The sequence below is a fragment of the Melanerpes formicivorus genome, unplaced genomic scaffold, assembly GCF_026170545.1.
Source record: "Melanerpes formicivorus ecotype bairdi unplaced genomic scaffold, bMelFor1.0.p_v2 SCAF_46, whole genome shotgun sequence".
Lineage (NCBI taxonomy): Eukaryota > Metazoa > Chordata > Aves > Piciformes > Picidae > Melanerpes > Melanerpes formicivorus.
Window position 1 is genome coordinate 2,431,211 of NW_027142398.1, and position 19,913 is coordinate 2,451,123.

The 19,913-nt window shown below is 54.8% G+C and overlaps 1 protein-coding gene across 1 annotated transcript in view; it reads left to right on the forward strand.

Moving 5' to 3' along the window:
• PLXNA2 (plexin A2) overlaps nucleotides 1-19,913 on the forward strand; it is a 221,599-nt gene that overhangs the window by 173,686 nt on the left and 28,000 nt on the right. Inside the window, 8 exon segments of the mRNA XM_068159599.1 lie at nucleotides 2,979-3,096; nucleotides 5,380-5,516; nucleotides 9,786-9,953; nucleotides 11,070-11,163; nucleotides 12,766-13,005; nucleotides 13,189-13,332; nucleotides 14,818-15,052; nucleotides 18,382-18,524. Coding sequence (XP_068015700.1) covers nucleotides 2,979-3,096; nucleotides 5,380-5,516; nucleotides 9,786-9,953; nucleotides 11,070-11,163; nucleotides 12,766-13,005; nucleotides 13,189-13,332; nucleotides 14,818-15,052; nucleotides 18,382-18,524 — 1,279 coding nt within the window.

Consider the following 19,913-nt stretch of genomic DNA (forward strand, 5'->3'; position numbering starts at 1 on the left):
CTCCTGTGCCCCCATCCCATGGCTGGTACTGGATGGTGGCTGCTACTTTACTGGCAGAGAGTTGGGTATTTGGTGTTCCCCCTCCATAGATCATAGGATCACTGAATGGTAGGGGTTGGAGGGGACCTCTGGAGAACATTTAGTGCAACCACCCAGCCAAAGCAGGATCCCCTAGAAACACACCCAGGTGAGTTTTGGAAGTCTCCAGAGAAGGAGACTCCACAACCTCCCTGGGCAGCCTGTTCCAGGGCTCCAGCACCTTCAAGAACTTCTTCCTAATGCTCTAAATCTGAGCAGGTTTCTATAGGCCATGATTTGAGATCATTTAGGATAATTCACAATGAGAGTGGTGAAACACTGGAACTGGTTGCCCAGAGATGTGGTGGAGGCTCCATCCCTGGAGGCATTCAAGATCTGAGTTGGTAGGGCCCTGAGCAGCCTGCACTAGTTGGAGGTGTCCCTGCTGACTGCAGGGGGGGTTGGAAGAGATGACTTTTGAGGGTCCCTTCCAACACGATGCAATCTGTGACCCTGTTGCCCTGCTACAAGGATATGTGTGGCACAGGTCACTCACCAGAGATCTGCCTTTGGTACAAGGGCTCTCTGCTTTGAGGAGCCACCTTGAGAGGTGCCCCAGCTCAAGGGGAGATCCCTGATGTGCAGCCACACTGCTGTAAAGGTTGAGCTCACAGGAGGCCCAGGCAGGTGTCATACTGATGGGATAAAGGGGTTGGGTCACAGTCAAATTGGATGTGATGGGAGAGGTAAGCAGGAGGTTCCTTGTACCCACACATTTCTTTGCTCCTTGATGAGTGAGGCTTGGAAAAGCCACCCAGCTACTCAGCTGTGAATCCTGGGGGCTGATCCAAGCTCATATGCATCCATGAGCTCTCAATGTGCACTTGCAGCCCAGAAGGCCAATCAGATCCTGGGCTGCAGCAGGAGAAGTGTGGCCAGCAGGGCAAGGGAGGTGATTCTCCCCCTCTGCTCAGCTCTGGGGAGACCCCACCTGGAGTCCTGCCTCCAGTTCTGGAGCCCCTATGACAAGAGGGATCTGGAGGTGCTGGAAGGTGTCCAGAGCAGGGCCACAAGGATGAGCAGAGGGCTGGAGCTCCTCTCCTATGAGAACAGACTGAAGGAGCTGGGGCTGTTCAGTCTGGAGAAGAGAAGGCTCTGAGGTGACCTCATTGTGGCCTTCCAGGATCTGAAGGGGGCTCCAAGAAGGCTGGGGAGGGACTGCTCAGGCTATCAGGTAGTGATAGGACTAGGGGGAATGGAATGAAGCTGGAGGTGGAGGGATTCAGGCTGGAGGTGAGGAGGAAGTTCATCCCCATGGGAGTGGTGAAGCCCTGGAATGGGTTGTCCAGGGAGGTGGTTGGGGTGCCATCCCTGGAGGTGTTTAAGCCCAGGCTGGCTGAGGCTCTGGCCAGGCTGATCTAGTGTGGGGTGTCCCTGCCCATGGCAGGGGGGTTGGAACTGGCTGATCCTTGTGGTCCCTTCCAACCCTGACTGATTCTATGTCGCTGGGTCACTGTCCCTTTGTGGCCTTCCTAGAGGAATTCTTGGCTTGGCTACAGCTCAAGCTGTGCCCTCCTTTGGAGCTTGCACCAGGCCACTGCTGGCTTGGTGATGGGGCTGAGTGAATCCTTCACAGCAGCCTTCCCCAGCTTTGATTAACTGGGAGACTGCAGCGTGAGCTCTTCCCTTAATGAACTCATCTGTTACTCTAAGGACTTTGCTCTCACTTTGCTACTGGCTAATATATTGCCATTAGTGCTCTGCTCTGGAGTTTACAGCATGTAATCATTATGTCTAGTTTTGATTATTTTTTTTTAATTTTAATTTTTTTTTTCCCTTTTCCCCCTTTAAATTACTACAGGAGGTAAAAATAGACTCAGTAATTAACTTCCTCTAAACAGGCAGATATCAATGTGAAAGGGATGAAGGGGGGGGAAGAATGAAGAAGAGGAGAAACAATAAAAGAGGGGGGGGAAGGAGGACAAAAAAGAGGGGGGGGGGGAAAGGAGGTGGGGAAAAGAGGGGGAAAAGGAGGAGGGGAAAAGGGGGGAGAAAAAAGGAGGGGGGAAAAGTAGGGGAAAAAATGGGGGGAAGGACAAAAAAGGGAAAAAAGGAGGAGAAAAAAGAGGGGGAGAAAAAAGGAGGGGGGGGAAAGAGGAAGAGGGGAAAGGAGGAGACAAAGGGAGAGGAAGGGGGGAAAGGAGGAGAGAAAGGGAGAGGAAGGGGGGAAGGGAGGAGAGAGGCAGAGGAAGGGGGAAAAGGAGGAGAGAGAGGCAGAGGAAGGGGGAAAAGGAGGAGAGAGAGGCAGAGGAAGGGGGAAAGGAGGAGAGAGAGGCAGAGGAAGGGGGAAAGGAGGAGAGAGAGGCAGAGGAAGGGGGAAAGGAGGAGAGAGAGGCAGAGGAAGGGGGAAAGGAGGAGAGAGAGGCAGAGGAAAGGGGAAAGGAGGAGAGAGAGGCAGAGGAAAGGGGAAAGGAGGAGAGAGAGGCAGAGGAAAGGGGAAAGGAGGAGAGAGAGGCAGAGGAAAGGGGAAAGGAGGAGAGAGAGGCAGAGGAAAGGGGAAAGGAGGAGAGAGAGGCAGAGGAAAGGGGAAAGGAGGAGAGAGAGGCAGAGGAAGGGGGAAAGGAGGAGAGAGAGGGAGAGGAAGGGGGAAGAGGAGAGAGAGGCAGAGGAAGGGGGGAAAGGAGGAGAGAGAGGAAGAGGAAGGGGGAAAGGAGGAGAGAGAGGCAGAGGAAGGGGGAAAGGAGGAGAGAGAGGCAGAGGAAGGGGGAAAGGAGGAGAGAGAGGCAGAGGAAGGGGGAAAGGAGGAGAGAGAGGCAGAGGAAGGGGGGAAAGGAGGAGAGAGAGGCAGAGGAAAGGGGGAAAGGAGGAGAGAGAGGCAGAGGAAGGGGGAAGAAAGGAGCAGCAGCAGGCACTGCTGGCACCTCCTGGCAAAGCCTCACTGCAGTCATTTGTGCCTCCAGGATTGTCTGTGAAATGGGGCAGGCACTTCCAGGCATCAGCTCCGGCCCAGTGCTGCTGTGCATCGGAGAGTGCAAGCCGGAGTTCACAGCCAAGTCCACGCAGCAGTACGTGTTTGTGGTGAGTACCCTGGGAGCTGGGCAAGGTGGAACAGCCCTGCTCTGCAGGTGCATCTGTCAGGTGGGATGGGGTCAACACCAGCAGGCAATCCCCACACTGATGCTTCACACAATCATAGAATCTCCTGGTTGGAAAAGACCTTGAGGACATTGAGTCCAACCACAGCCTAACTTTGGCCCCACCTGAAGCACTGCATCCAGTTCTGGGGGCCCCTAGCACAGGAAGGACATGGAACTGCTGGAGCAGATCCAGAGGAAGCCATGAAGATGATCACAGGGCTGGAGAACCTCCCCTGTGGGGATAGGCTGGGAGAGTTGGGGCTGTTCAGCCCGGAGAAGAGAAGGCTCCAGGGAGACCTTAGAGCAGCCTTCCAGGACCTGAAGGGGCTGCAGGAGAGCTGGGGAGGGACTTTTGACAAGGGTGGAAGTGACAGGGCAAGAGGCAATGGCTTTGAGCTGGAGGAGGGGAGATTGAGACTGGTTAGTGGAAGAAACTCTGGACAGTGAGGGTGGTAAGACACTGGAACAGGTTGCTCAGGGCAGTTGTGGATGCCTTTTCCCTGGAGGTGTCCAAGGCCAGGCTGGATGGGGTCCTGAGCAACTTGGGCTAGTGGGAGGTGTCACTGCCCATGGCAGCACCCTGCAGGTGCTGGAAGGCTGCTAGGTTCTCTTTGCTTTGGTTTAAATAACAACCAGGAGGCAGCAGAAGGTAGTTGTGGAGGTGAACCTTGCAGGGGTCCCTTGCAGCAGCCTGGGCAGTGCTACCCTCCCTTGCCCTGTTGCTGCTGCTCCCCACCACTTCCCCTGATTACATCACTTCTTTTTCTCCAGCACCTCAGACTTCCAGCACACCATTTCCTTTTGTTAGCTGGCCTCTATTTTTCTCCTTAGCACCACCACCACTTCCATTCCAGCTGGGTGATGCTGTTCAAGTCAGTAGTAAAATTGATTGGTACCTTCCAGCAGAGCTCTCTGTGACCCTGGGAGGGTTCATGCCTTAGTGAGCTCATCTGGTGCCTGACACTGTGCTGGAGCAATGCTGTCACCTCAATTACACCCTTTTTATCTGGGGAGGTGGAACCTTGGAGCTACTGCAGATCCCTAAATCTGTCATAATTATCACCAAATCAAGGGCTGGGGATGGAAAACTCTCAGCTCAGCATTCAGGTCCTCATCAGATGCTGGCCTCACCCCAGCCTTGGGAGGTTTTGCAGGTCTCTAGGGTGGGCTCTCAGTTCTGTCTTTTCCTTCTTTACAAGAAGGTTGGACTCAATGATCTTGGAGATATTCAAGGTGAGGCTCAGCAGGGCTCTGGGCAACCTGAGGATGCCCCTGCTTACTGCAGAGAGGGTTGGACTTAGATGGCCTTTGGAGGCCCCTTCCAACCCAAACCCTTCTATGATCTTGAAGGTCTTTTCCCACCAAAGTAATTCCATGATTCTCTGAAGCTGCTTCAGCAAGTGCTGTCACTCCCTGGAACCAAGAGTGCTGCATTGTGAAAAGAGGAGAGAAAGCAGGACAAACACATGGAGCTGCCACGCAGGTGGTCTCTGGGGAGTGGAGCTGGGAGGCTGCCAGGCTGAGCAGATGAGAGTCACCGAGAGGGTAATGTGCAAGCGTGAGCACAACACTTTGGTAATAACCACTGATTGAAAACAAATAGAAAGGGACCTGCTTTCTGCAAGAGCTATTAAGGGGGATAAATAGCTGGTGTGGAGCAAGGCAGGCTGAAGGCATTGCTGCAGTCACAGCAGCAGTGGAACGCTGGGCAGTAGCTCCACAACTGATGCACTAACGTCGTAGACGCACCAGCCAGCATTACGCACCCAGCCGCTGGGTAGCTCTCCGCAGCTCCCTGAAAGGGGGTTGGAACCAGGTGAGGGTTGGTCTCCTCTCCCAAGGAACAAGTGATAGAAGAAGAGGAAATGGCCTCAAGTTGTGCCAGGAGTGGTTTAGGTTGTATATTAGGAAAGAAAAACTGTGGTAAGGGACTGGCCCAGGCTGCCCAGGGGAGGTGGTGGAGTCCCCATCCCTGGAGGGGTTCAAGAAACCTGTGGCCATGGAACCTGGGGACAGGGTTTAGTGGCCAGGGTGGTGTGGGGTTGACTCTTGGACTCAGTGATCTCAGAGAGCTTTTCCAGCCTTAGTGATTCTAAGTTTCCCCACCCAGGATGAGTCTCTCAGCAGCAGGAAGCCTGCTGTGCCCCCACAGCACTCACCACGTTCAGCTGGAGCTGATGGGATTTGCCTCTGGAGTGATGAGTTTCACCTTTTCTTTCCCCAGACTCCAGCAGTGAGCTTCCTGAACCCCAGCCGTGGTCCAGAGTCAGGAGGGACGATGGTGACCATCTCTGGGCACTACCTGGGGTCTGGCAGCCGCGTCTCCGTGCTCCTGGGGAACCAGACCTGTGAATTCCATGGGTAAGGGGCTGAGGGGGGCCAGCTCCTGCCATGCATCTCCTGGCCCTCAGGGCTGCACCACCCTGTACCTGCCGCAGATGAAGCTGCAGCCACAGCAAAACATCACCTGGGAACCCCTGAAGGTTCCTATTCCCTCTTCTGTCACACAAAGCCTCCTGCTCAGTGTGACAAGGGGCAACAGGCACCAGCTGGAGCCCAGGAGGTTCCATCTGAACAGGAGGAGAAACTCCTTTGGTGTGAGGGTACTGGAGCCCTGGAGCAGGCTGCCCAGAGGGGTTGCAGTCTCCTTCTCTGCAGAGATTCCAACCCCCCCTGGCCATTGTGATCCTGGGCAAGCTGCTGTGGGTGCCCTCCTTTAGCAGGGGGGTTGGAGTGGATGATCTCCAGAGGTCCCTTCCAGCTGGGATTCTGGATGAGCACCACTGTGACAGCCAAATATTTACAGCAGCCCTCAGGAGCTGCCCCCAGCCCAGCTGATCTGAAGAAAATGTGCTGCCCAGGGAGGTGGTGGAGTCACCATCACTGGAGATGCTTGGGAAGAGACTGGATGAGGCACTTGGTGCCATGGTTTAGTTGATCAGATGGTGCTGGGTGATAGGTTGGATTCAGTGATCTCAAAGGTCTTTTCCAACCTGGTTAATTCTATTCTATTCTATTCTATTCTATTCTATTCTATTCTATTCTATTCTATTCTATTCTATTCTATTCTATTCTATTCCATTCCATTCCATTCCATTCCATTCCATTCCATTCCATTCCATTCCATTCCATTCCATTCCATTCCATTCCATTCCATTCCAAAATGTGGCATTTCTAGGAACCACACAGTTCCTCCTTGCACACAGCAGCAGCTTGCCTTGCTTTTTTTCCTTCAGCCACTGCTTGCAGGGGACCTCAGCCTCCTCGAGGTGGTCTGAGTGAGGGCTGGGCTTCTGCCTGGCCAAGCAAAGTGAGGATCTGCACAGCCTTCCTGCAGAGCAACTTGCTCAGCCATCCCCTGGGGATTCCCACAGCAAATTTGCTTTGTACCCAGCAGAGTCAACAGGCAGCTGACATTTGCAGGGGTTTAGAGGTTTTCCTGGGGCTTAGTTCAAAACAGATGCAAGTGGTGTACATCTGTGTGCATCATGTACATGCCTGTGCCCTGCACCCAGGTGCCCTGAAGCAGCTGGCAGAGGCGTGGGCACAGCCTGCACGGGGACCTGAGCGAAGCTGTGTGATGTGCAGAGGGATTCTGCCTGTCAGATCCTTGCTTAGGATTCCCAGGAGGAACTTTCTGGGAGAGTAAAGATCCCTGGAGGTGTATTTATCATCCTGATGACTTGAGAGGTTCTCTGCTACAGGAGCTGTGGGCGTTCAGATGTGGCAGCACTAATTCTGCATCCATCCTGGAATGGTGCAGCACCCCTGAGAAGAGCCCAGCCCCATCCTTGTGACTTCCACCCTTCAGCTCTTGCTGAGCATTGCTCAGAACCCCTCTGGGGCTGCTCTTCTCCAGGCTCAACAGCCCCAGGGCTCTCTTTCCTCCTCACAGATATGCTCCAGGCCCCTCAGCAGCTTTGTAGCCTCCACTGGACTCTCTCCAGCAGTTCCCAATCTCTCTTGAACTGGGGAGCCCAGAACTGCAGACATAGCCTCATCAGGGCAGAGTGGAGAGGGAGAAGAATCTCCCTCAACCTACTGACCACAGCCTTCTTACTGCCCCCCAGACTGCTGTTGGCCTTCCTTGCACACTGCTGGCTCACGGTGAGCTTCTCATCCACCCAGCCTGGAGGGAAGGTGGTGTCCAGGGTGTATCCAGGCAACCTGCAGACACTGCCTTGCAAAATGGGGGAGAGCCTGGAATCCTCTGTGTGTTCTCATCCCAGCAGGCAAGCAGAACCTCAAACAAAGCAGGCAGTGGTGCTGGAGCAGCCCCATCCCTCACGTGGGGTCACGCTGTGCACTTTGTTTGGCTTGGACTGTTGTGAGGCAGCTGAACTCCAATTGTCCTGCCGGGCGTGGGGGAGCCTGATTAGATGAAGCAGTTTTTAATGAGATTCCCCTCTAATTACAGCTTCCCCCTGTCCTCCCCTCTCTGATCTGGAGGAGTGGGTAGATTCACCATGACGACACCATCGCAGCACAGAAAGCTAATTAACTGCTCAGAGGGAGCCGGGAGCCGCTCTGCCAGCAGCCCTGCGTCGCTCTGCGCCGCACAGCAGAGCTAAGCAGCCAGGGTTGGAGGCTGGTGGGGTGGCAGAGCAGGCAGCAGGCAGGGCAAGGCAGCAAAGCAGGCAGCTCTTCAGCTGCAAAAGCAGCCACAGGAGCACAGCAAGAATGAGCAAAAAGGGTAGGGAGATGTGCTTCGTGTACCAGGATGCCTTGATGGCTCCAGCACTTGGGGCACAGCGGCCCCATGGAATGCTGCAGGCTTGGGGCAGAGTGGCTGCAAAGGGCCTGGGGGTGCTGTTTGCCAGCTGGCTGAACACCATTGTGTGCTCAGGTGGCCAAGAAGGCCAGAAGCAGAGGGGCTTGGATCAGCGATAGTGGGGCCAGCAGGACCTGGGATCATCTGCCTGACCTGGGCACTGGTGAGGCCACATCCCAAATCCTGGGTTCAGTTCGGGGTCTGCACTGCAAGAAGCACATTGAGGTGCTGGAGCAGTTCCAGAGAAGGGCAACAAAGCTAGGGAAAGGCCTGGAGAACAGGGCTGGGGAGGAGGAGCTGAGGGAACTGGGGTGTTCAGCCTGGAGAGGAGGAGGCTGGGCATTGCTCAGCTCCCCTCTGGGGCTGCTCTTCTCCAGGCTCAACAGCCCCAGGGCTCTCAGCCTTTCCTCCTCACAGAGATGCTCCCAGGCCCCTCAGCGTCTTTGCAGCCTCCACTGGACTCTCTGCAGTAGGTCCTTGACTGTCTCCAGGACACTTCTCCAGGACACAGCCTGACACTTCTCGTGGGAGCATCCTCCAGGCTCAGTGCAGAGCTGAGCTGTCCCTCAGAGCTCTGTGCAAGCAGCAGGAGCAGCACAGCTCAGATCTCATCCCCTTCTCTGCCCATCCACCCACCTGACGGTGCCTTTGTGCTTTGACATCATCTCAGCACCCTGTGCCTTGACCTTCTCCGTGGCTCTGCTGGCAGCAGATGGTCTGTTGTGTCTGGGCAGCCAGCTCTGGGGCCGAGGTCACTCCTGCTCTGTGGGCAGACAAAGCCAGGAGGCAGTGGTGCTGGTGGCATTGCCCGTCCCTGGCGGGGCCCTCGCAGGCTCCTTTGTGCTGCTCACAAGGGCCTGGGTGTGCAGTGGGGTGGGGAGGGGAAGAGTTTGGCTTTGGAGTCAGCATGAGCAGCCCATTGAAGCAGCAGCCATCTGCTTGCAGGCGCCCAGCAGAAGGCAGCAGGGTCATGGAGGGATGTGGGAAGCAGCAGTTGGCACAAAGAGGAATCTCAGGCAGCTTGCACTTTGCTCCTGGGGGGCAGGCAGAGTCCCACCCTGGGCCGATGGAACCCTCCTGCCCATCTCAGGAGCTCACCCCCTTTGCAGGAGTCAGGGTCTGAGGCTAAAGGACAGCACTTTAGTGTGCAGCACCAGGACACCTATGTGCCCAGGTGGCCAAGAAGGTCACCAGCATCCTGGCAAGGATCAGCAATAGTGTGACCAGCAGGACCAGGGATCATCCTACTGAACTGGGCACTGGTGAGGCTGCACCTCAAATCCTGAGTTCAGTTTTGGGTCCTTCACTGCAAGAAGGACATTGAGGTGCTGCAGCAGTTCCAGAGAAGGGCAGCAAAGCTGGGGAAGGGTCTAGAAAGCAAGGCTGGTGAGGAGCAGCTGAGGGAACTGGGGTTGTTGAGCCTTGAGAGGAGGAGGAGGGGGAGACCTCATTGCTCTCTACAACTCCCTGAAAGGAGTCTGGAGACAGGTGGGGGTTGGGCTCCCCTCCCAAGTAACAACTGATAGAATGAGAGGAAATGGCCTCGTGTTGCACCAGGGGAGGCTTAGGTTGGACATAAGGAACAATTTCTTCCCCAAAAGGGTTGTCAAACCCTGACCCAGGCTGCCTAGGGCAGTGGTGTAGTCCCCATCCCTGGTGGGCTTTCAGAGCCTTGGAGGTGTGGTGCTGAGGGCCAGGGTTCAGTGGAGCCCTCTTATTCCTGGGTCACCGATTGGAGTTGGTGATCCGAAAGGCCTCTTCCCCCAAACCCAAATCTGTGACTCCATGACAAAAGGTTGTTGTCTTCTCCCCTATGCTGTCACCACCCTTAAGTCTTCCCTGGCCTCTCTGCTGCACAGGAGATCCATGAACGAGATCATCTGCATGACAGCTCCGTCAGCCCACGGCCTGGGGGCTGTCCACGTCTCCGTCAGCGTCGACCGCGCTCAGCTGGAGAGGACTCTGCAGTTCGAGTACATCGACGACCCCAAGGTGCAGCACATCGAGCCTGAGTGGAGCATTGCCAGGTAAGCACCAGGGGAGGTTCAGGCTGGATGTTAGGAAGAAATTCTTCATAGAGAGAGTGGTTGCCCATTGGAATGTGCTGCCCAGGGAGGTGGTGGAGTCACCATCACTGGAGGTGTTCAGGAGGAGACTTGATGGGGTCCTTGGTGCCATGGTTGAGTTGATTAGGTGGTGTTGGATGATGGGTTGGACATGATTATCTTGAAGGTCTCTTCCAACCTGGTTTATTCTATTCTATTAAAACACAAGGCACTGGGAGCAGGAGAGAAGCCTTCTCCCCAGCTCTGGGGCTGCTCTCTTCTGTGCCATCTCTTCAACAGCTCACCCAAACACCACCAAGAAATCACTGCTTTTAACCATGGGAATCACTCCAGGCTCCTCCACAGGCTCCAGCATCTGGGTGCTAGTGGTACTTAAAGGAAGGACCACGTCATCTAACAGCTCTGAGGGATGTTTGCTTTGAGGCCAGCTTCCAGATCAAGTTTGGGTTTGGGTGGGATGGGTTTGATGTGCTGGTCTGGAGGTGGTCTGAAGGCAGCAGTTGGGCTCTGCAGTGGAGGTGCTGGAGATTTGGGTGGGTCTGGGCTGTGCTGCTCCACTTAACATGTGAAAGAAGCAGCCAAGAGTGACTTTGCTTGGGGGGCACCAGCTGTAGGAGAATGTGGGGGTGCTGTGTCCTCCCTGGCCCTGATGGTACCTGGTGCTCCTCACTCATCTCCCCACTGCTCTATGGGACAAGTCGCTGCATCTGCAGCCCAGCTGCACATCAGTTCCCTCACTGCACTGCCATTCATCAAGAACAGTGCTGTGTAAATCATTAAACACTGTGACTAATTTATTGTCTTGCATCTTTAGTCTCAGCTCCCTTGATTTCTTTGGTCCCATCTCTCATCCCACTGCCTTGCAGAGCTGCCGGGGGGGCTGGGTGGGGAAAGGGTGCAGCTGGGAGGAGCAAATTCAGCTCACTCGAGCCCACCGCTCCCCAGTGACTCAGGGAGTGGGAATTCATGCTGGAATGTCTGCAGCAAACATCTTTTGGAGCTCAAGCAGCATCTTTCTTGTCAAGCCCAGCCTCTCCTGCCAGAGGCATTAATCAGGTGTCTCCTGGTTCCCCGCAGCGGACACACGCCTCTGACCATCACCGGCTCCAACCTGGACGTGATCCAGGAGCCAAGGATCCGTGTCAAGTACAATGGCAAGGAGTTTGTCAATGTAAGTAGCTGCCACTCCTCCCTGGGCAGCCTGTTCCAATCCCTGAGCACTCTTGCAGCAAAGAAATTTTTCCTTAGGTCCAACCTAACCCTCCCCTGATGCAATTTCAGGCCATTTCCTCTTGTCCTAGCACTTGATACCAGGGAGACCAACCCCCACCTGGCCCCAGCCTCCTTTCAAGGAGCTGCAGAGAGCAATTCCTCCTTCCCCTCCTCCCTCCTACCACCCTGATGTTCTCAAAGCAAGGAAGGGGTAGCAGAATTTAATCTGGAATGCCACCTCCTTCCCCTTTCTGCATTTTTCCAGTCCAAGGATAAGAACCTGAGACGAAACCTGAGCCATAGGGGAGCTTAGCAAGGATCCTGCAGGTGCCAAATAAGAACTGCCCCTCCAGGAGCCACAGAAATTATCTGCACCAAGTCAAACTGAACTCTCTTGTTTCTATGCAGTGATCTCTCTGGCTGGCTCTGTATTATCTTGGAAAGGGCAAATCACTTAGCAGTCATTTCCCATTCCCTTTTCTCCCATCCCCTCTGAAGACCTTTTCCTCACTCTGAGCTCTCTTTAAAAGGAAGGCAGAGAATTGTGTTGCCAGCAGTTGCAGTTTACAGAGCTTCAAAAATAATTCTGGAGGCACGAAATTGAGTGAAATTAAATCCTCCACTTAGGGAGGGAGAGAGGGAGGGAGGGAGGCCAAATGGTTGGGTTCCTGCCGCTTCATAACGCAAGAGAGGCTCATAAATCAACCAGCTCCCTGCTTCCACGCCTGGGGGAGCTGTGGGTGTCCTCAGCCCAGCAGGAGATGACCTTTGTGTTACCTCTAGCCCACCAATGTCAGAGGATCATCCCTCCCCCTCGCTAGCCTTTGGGAATTGTCTCCAGTCTGCAGTCTGTAACAGGGGCCAGGTATTCCCTGGGGCTCTGCTTCGAAGGTAGCTTTGCCAAAGAGGATGCAACTGGAAAGAAGGGTGGGGGGGAATAAAGAGAAAGGGCTCAGTGGGCCCTGTGCAAGCCTTCAGCACCTTTAAAACTGCTCATTTTGAAGCTCATTCTTCCCTCTTTACACCAGTACGGGGAGGGAAGCCAATCCCCCCAAACCATGGCTGTGGTGCATTGAGCTTCGGTGGCCAAGAAGGCCAATGGCATCCTGGCCTGCATCAGGAACAGTGTGGCCAGCAGGAGCAGGGAGGTCATTCTGCCCTGTGCTCAGCACTGCTGAGGCTACACCTTGAGTCCTGTGTCCAGTTCTGGGCCCCTCAGTTTAGGAAAGATGTTGAGGTGCTGCAAGGTGTCCAGAGAAGGGCAACAAAGCTGGGGAGGAGTCTGGAGCACAGCCCTGGGAGGAGAGGCTGAGGTGTTTAGGAAGAGCCTGGATGAGGCACTTGGTGCCATGGTTTAATTGGTTAGATGGTGTTGGGTAATAGGTTGGACTTCAAGACCTCCAAGGTCTCTTCCAGCCTGGTTAATTCTGCATTCTGCATGTTGCCAGCAAAACCTCAGTCCATGGAGTTTTCAGGGAGCTCTTAAGCAAGCAGAACATCATGGTGCAGGTCAGGATGAGTTTTCCCTTGCTCTATACCAATTCATCTCCTTCCCCCACAGGTCTGCAAGGTGGTGAACTCCACAGCCCTGGCCTGCCTGGCTCCCCCTCTCACCACGGAGTACCGACCCGGGCTGGACGCAGTCGAGCGGCCGGATGAGTTTGGCTTTATCTTCAACAACGTGCAGGCCCTCCTAGTTTACAATGACACCAAGTTCATCTACTACCCCAACCCAACCTTTGAACTCCTGAGCCCAACTGGAGTGCTGGAGCAGAAGCCAGGCTCACCCATCATCCTGAAGGTAAGGAGACCCTTACCTGGTGGGAAGCAGATAAAGACATCCCAGAGAGAGGAGGTTTTGTGCCGCCCGTGGAGAATGAGGTTTGACAGGCTGAGACCCATGGATGGCAGCGTGCTGGGGGTGAGATGAAATCTGGAGCAATGTGCTGCATGTTTGTACAGTCTTCTCTCCCCTTGTCCCTAGGGCAGGAACCTGTGTCCACCTGCTGCTGGAGGAGCAAAGCTCAACTACACTGTGTTGATCGGGGAGACTCCCTGCGCCGTCACTGTCTCTGAGACCCAGCTGCTGTGTGAGCCACCAAACCTCACTGGACAGCACAAAGTGATGGTGAGGGACCAAACTCTCCTGCCAGCATCCTTTCCTTTCCTCTTTCACACCCTTTCTCCTCTTCCATCTCCCTGAGTCGCTCAGGTGTTGAGTGCAGTTTCTTAGCCAGGGGTCAGTAGATTGTGGATCCTCACAGTCGCTTCATTGGAAGCTTAACATGTCGGTGTGGACTGGGATGGAGAGGTTTCTTCCCTCCCTGAGACACACCACCTGCTATCAGAGGCTTTTAGAAAGAGCAAATCTCTCTGGCAGTGCCTTCAGCAGCAGGTGCCAGCCTTCCTCAGGTGCTGCTTGCTCTTCCTTTGGTAGGTGAGACCATGTTCAGTGGGCTGTGCTCTCCTTCCCGCAGGGATTTTTCTCAGCCCTTGAACCAGAGCTGAGCTGCTCAGTGCATGGAAAGCTTTTGCCTTTTCCTGGAGCAGAAGCAGCCAGGGACATCTGAATGCTGGGCTGCTTGAATATTGGCTTCATCCAGGATAACAGTTGGTGTCTTCCTCTGCTTTGGTTTTGGCCATTGCTGCTTCCTCTGATCCACTAAGCACCCAGCTGCTGAAGTGCTCGAGTAGAGCCCAGCTGAGATTGTAATTGTGATTTCGTTCCCTTCAAGTTCAGCATCCAAAACCCATTCAGATCATCACAGTGTGGTTTAACAGAAGCCCAACCTGGCTGAGAGAGCTGCCTGAATCTGTGGCCAGGGCACATCCAAGAGAAGCTTGTCCTGGCGCTAACCTCCAGTGTGTTTGCGCCGTGGCTTTCACGTGGGGCTTTCTCTTCCCTTCCCTCTTCTTTCCTCCCAGCTGCTCTGGTTCCTTGTCAGTTAAATGATCACTGAGTTGCTAATGTCCATGGCTTACAAAAGGGAGTTGAAAGCTTAGAAAATGAAAGTCAAATGGAGCCATCAGATAATAAGAACAAAGCTCAGATAGCGAAGGGCTGGCACATTCATCATGAGCTGAAGCCTCCCTGTGTTCACAGAAGCTGCACCCTCTGTTTGAAGGTGCTCTGAGCTGCTGTAGTCTGGGCTGTAAATGGAGATGGTTCACTGCTTCCTAAGAATCATAGAATCACACAATTGTTTTGGTTGGAAAAGACCTCTAAGATCACTGAGTCCAAGCAGCAACCCAACCCCACCATGGCCACTAAACCCTGTCCTCAAGTGCCACGGCCACAGGTTTCTTGAACATCTCCAGGGGTGGGGACTCCACCACCTCCCTGGGCAGCCTGTGCTCCCTGACCACTCTTGCAGGAGAGGAGTTTGTCCTAATCTCCAACCTAACCCACCCCTGGCACAATTTCAGGCTATTTCCTCTGGTTCTCTGGGGAGAAGAGCCCAAGCCCCACCTCACTCCAGCCTGCTTTCAGGGAGTTGTAGAGGGCAATGAGGTCTCCTTTCAGCCTCCCCTTCTCCAGACAGGGCTCTGTACAGGGTGTGAAGGGCAGGGCTCGAGGTCCCTTGCCTGAAGCTGCTGATTCCCTCCCTTGCAGGTGCGTGTTGGTGGCATCATCTTCTCCCCTGGCTCAGTGAGCATCATCTCAGACAGCCTCCTGACCCTGCCAGCCATCGTCAGCATCGCAGCAGGAGGCAGCCTGCTGCTCATCATCGTCATCATCGTCCTCATCGCCTACAAGCGCAAGTCCCGGGAGAACGACCTGACCCTCAAGAGGCTGCAGATGCAGATGGACAACCTGGAGTCTCGGGTAGCCTTGGAGTGCAAGGAGGGTCAGTACTGCCCAGGGCTGGCCACTGCCTGTGTGCTGTGCTCCAGGGCTCTGCTACCCAGCTCTCCCCACCAGAGCCAGCACAGGCACTCTCTTCTGACAGCGAGGAGCAAGGGGAGCAAGGGGAACACCCCAGCTCCAGCCTGCCCTGCTCCATCAGTCAGAGTGGCTGGAGAGAAGCCAGGCAGAAAGGGACCTGGCAGAAAGTAGGCTGAACATGAGCCAGCACTGTGCCCAGGCAGCCAAGAAGGCCAAGGGCATCCTGGCCTGCATCAGGAACAGTGTGGCCAGCAGGAGCAGGGAGCTCATCCTGCCCTGTGCTCAGCACTGCTGAGGCCACACCTTGAGTCCTGTGTCCAGTTCTGGGCTCCTCAGTTTAGGAAAGATGTTGAGCTGCTGGAAGGTGTCCAGAGAAGGGCAGCAAAGTTGGTGAGGGGTCTGGAGTGCAGCCCTGTGAGGAGAGGCTGAGGGAGCTGGGGTTGCTTAGCCTGGAGAAGAGGAGGCTCAGGGGAGACCTTCTTGCTCTCTGCAACTCCCTGAAGGGAGGTTGTAGCCAGGAGGGGGTTGGTCTCTTCTCCCAGGCAAGTAGCAGCAGAACAAGAGGACACAGTCTCAAGCTGTGCCAGGGGAGGTTCAGGCTGGATGTTAGGAAGAAGTTCTTCCCAGAAAGAGAGATTGGCCCTTGGGATGTGCTGCCCAGGGAGGTGTTGGAGTCACCATCACTGGAGGTGTTTAGGAAGAGCCTGGATGGGGTGCTTGGTGCCATGGTTTAGTTGATCAGATGGTGTTGGGTGATAGGCTGGACTCAATGATCTCAAAGGTCTCTTCCAACCTGGTCTGGTCTATTCTATTCTATCTCCAGCCTGCCCTACCCCAGCTCCAGCCTGTCCCACCCCATCAGGGTGACTGTGACAAGCGTGTCAGTGGCAGCTATGCCTCTGCTGCCTGCTGTGCAGAGAACAGGATTAGAGCTGGAATCTGCTTAAGGGATGTGGCAGGATCACAGCACAAGGACAACGTGAGCCCCAGGGTGCCCAACACAATGTGTCCTCTTGTCTCATGGCCTTTCAGTGTGAAGGGCTTCAACACAGCCACAGAGGTAGGGATTGGAGAAGGTTTGGACTGCTGAGAAACAGAAGGTAGCAGAGCTCTAAGGCTGGTCCAGTCCCTTCTCCAGTCCCTAAGGTGTGAGCCCAGAGCAGTCACAGCTGGTGTAAGGGGTAGGAAGAATCATAGAATCGATAAGGCTGGAAAAGACCTCAGAGATCATCAAGTCCAAGCTGGCACCACAGACCTCATGACAACCAAACCATGGCTCCAAGTGCCACATCCAATCCCCTCTTGAACACCTCCAGGGATGGGGACTCCACCACCTCCCTGGGCAGCTCATTCCAATGGTCAGTCTCTCTTTCTATGAAGAACTTCTTCCTCACCTCCAGCCTAAACCTCCCCTGGCACAGCTTGAGACTGTGTCCTCTTGTTCTGGTGCTGCTTGCCTGGGAGAAGAGACCAACCCCCACCTGGCTACAGCCTCCCTTCAGGTAGTTGTAGAGAGCAAGGTCTCCCCTGAGCCTCCTCTTCTCCAGGCTAAGCAACCCCAGCTCCCTCAGCCTCTCCTCACGGGACTGTGCTCCAGACCTCTCCCCAGCCTTGTAGCCCTTCTCTGGACAAAGAAGCTCCTCAAGCACTTGGAAAAGCTTTGGTGGGAGGGTGGCAGAGCCCTGGAGCAGGCTGCCCAGAGAGGTTGTGGAGTCTCCTTCTCTGGACAGCTTCCAACCCCCCCTCTGGCCATTGTGATCCTGGGCAAGCTGCTGTGGGTGCCCTGCTTTAGCAGGGGGGTTGGACTGGATGACCTCCAGAGGTCCCTTCCAACCTCCCCACTCTGTGTCTGCAATTCTGGGAGGGTGCTGCGGTTGTTTCTTTGTCCTTCCAGCTGGAAGGGAGCTTTGGGAGCTCAAAGGCAAATGAAAAGCTGCACATTTCATGGTGTGGGCTGGGTGTAGAGGGAGAGTTGCACTGAATTTGTTCAGCTGGTTTTAAAAGGCTGGCATTGAAAGCCTGGGGCAAAAAAAAATGGGATCTAGTCAGGAGACCCCACAGCTTCAGCAGGGACACAGCCAGGTGGGATGCAGAGGCCTTACTGAGCCAGCTTCCCACACCTGGGAGGATGCCCACAGGTAACACACTGGCAGAGCTGGGTAACCCTCTGGTGTTGCTACAAGAGGAGGAATAAATCCCTTGCTGACCCCTGCAGCAGGCAATTCCTGCTGGGGTTTGATCTGCATCAAGCTGGATTCTTTTGGCAACTGTAGATAGAGGAGGAGGAGAAGAAAGGAAAATCTGGGAGCAGCAAGTTATGAAAATAGATCCTCATTTTGATCTGCAGCCTCTAAAGGTGCTGTAGGTGTGTGCACACCACTGTGAGCTGCATACAAATTCATTGGCAGCTTTTGTTCTCAGCATCTGCTCTGTGCAGCCTCTGCTCTCGGCTGCTGACACAGTCTCCAAGGGTGGGGGGTCTGTCTGAGTTACACAGCAAGGTCTCCTCTGAATCCCTTTCCTCCCCTGGCCCAGTTTTGGTGGCTGCTGTGCTCCAAGGAGAGCAGGCAGCCAGCCCTCCCCAGGGCCTCAGCTGCCAGAGCTCGGCTTTCTCACACAGAATTTCACACTGTGCTTGAAACAGCACTTTCAGACCATCAGGTCCCAGCATTAGCTAACTCTAGCAGGGCCACTACTAGACCACGTCTAGATGGCTTTTAAACACCTCCAGGGATGGGGGTTCAAGCCCTTCCCTGGGCAGCCTTGTTCCAGTCATTGAGAACCTTTCTGGTGCAGAAGTTTTTCCTGGTGTTCAAGCTGCTCCTCCCCTGGAGCAAGCTGATGCCACAGATGTGGCAAGCTGATGTCCACAGACTGAAGGAGTTGGGGCTGTTCAGTCTGGAGAAGAGAAGGCTCCAAGGTGACCTCATTGTGGCCTTCCAGGATCTGAAGGGGGCCACAGGAAGGCTGGGGAGGGACTGCTCAGGATCTCAGGGAGTGATAGGACTAGGGGGAATGGAATGAAGCTGGAGGTGGGGAGGAAATTCTTCCCCATGAGAGTGGTGAAGCCCTGGGATGGGTTGTCCAGGGAGGTGGTTGAGGCTCTGTCCCTGGAGGTGTTTAAGGCCAGGCTGGATGAGGCTGTGGCCAGGCTGATCGAGTGTGGGGTGTCCCTGCCCGTGGCAGGGGGGTTGGAACTAGGTCATCCTTGTGGTCCCTTCCAACCCTGACTGATACTATGATACTGTGATTAGATGCTTCCTGCCCTCTCATTGTGCTCTCTCTGAACAGCTTTTGCAGAGCTGCAGACAGACATCAACGAGCTGACCAGCGACCTGGATCGCTCCGGGATCCCCTACCTGGACTACCGAACCTATGCCATGAGGGTGCTGTTCCCTGGCATCGAGGACCACCCTGTGCTGAGGGAGCTGGAGGTGAGGAACAGAACAGTGCCAGGTTGGAAGGGACCCCAAGGATCATCCTAGGTGATGGTGGAGTTGGAATGAGCTGGCCCAGCAGCCTGGCAAGCTGAGTCTGGAAACTGCCCCAGTGTAGGGGAATCCACTGCTGCCCTTGGGAGATGATTCCAATCCCAAACTGTTCTCTTGGCTTCTGGAATCCAATGGGAGTCTCCCCAGCTTGTCCCCATCACCCCTTGTCCTTTTCAAGTGAGTCCTTGTGAAAAGGGAGTCTCCATCTTCCTGGAAGTCACCCTTTATGTCCTGGTCTGTGGCAATAAGGTCTCCCCTAAGCCTTCTCTTCTCAAGGCTGAACAAACCCAGCTCTCCCAACCTTTCCACAGCAGGATGTGCTCCAGCCCTTCCAGGCTTCCCTGAGCCCTCAGGGAAGCCAGAGTGAAACCCTGAAGCTCCTTAGAGCCACACCAGGTCTTACTAGAGGCACTGGGGTTGGTGGCATGAGCCCTGAGCTCACTGTGGCTAAGGAGCTACGTTTCATCTCCACCACATTTTGCTTGATTCCTTTTGGTTTCTTCTCCCTGGTGTTGCTTCAGTTTTGTTTTATGAGGGTTTTATGTTGCTCTGAGCCAGCAGCAAGCCACACCAGGTTAAGTTCTCAGTGTCCTTTTAAAATTCTCCTTAACCACTTGATGGTGCAGAGGGGGAGGTTGTAAGCCCGGGGAGCAGCCTGCCTGCAGCGTCTTGCCTGCGGCCTCCTCCTGCTGCTGCTGTTCCATGGCACGTCCACAGGAGGGCAAGCACCGTGCCCAGGCATGGCCACTCTGCCCCTGGCTGGCAGCAAACGCCTCCAGCTCCCTGCTTTTCCCACCAGGATAAGGCTTTTTTTTCCCCTGAGGATACAGGAGAACTGGTGGCATACAGGAGTCCTTCAGATCCCCCTGCAGATGGGCTCTGCTCGCTTGTGAGAGTGCCAAGAAACAAATGATGGTGCTTCAACAAACATGATCTGCCACCAAATGTGGGGCTGCTGTTCCTCCATCTGGGGTGCTCAGAGGCACCAAGCTCAATGCTCCTTCCTGGAGCTTGGCATTGCTCCAGTCAGCCCTGAAAGTCCTGTGGCCTTCACACAGACCAAAGGGTGGCCCCAGTCTCCAGGCAGAGGTGTAAGAGGAACAGCTCTTCACTGGTTGTGCTCCATAAGGCTGCATTGGTGTTCCAGGCAGGCACCATTTAGCATCAAAGCATCAAAGCAGCTTCCTTCCCAGGGGGCCACCAACACTGAGTGTTGGTAAATCAGAGAATTGGCAAGGTTGGAAGGGACCTCAAGGATCAGCCAGTTCCAACCCCCCTGCCATGGGCAGGGACACCTCACACTACAGCAGGTTGCTCACAGCCACATCCAGC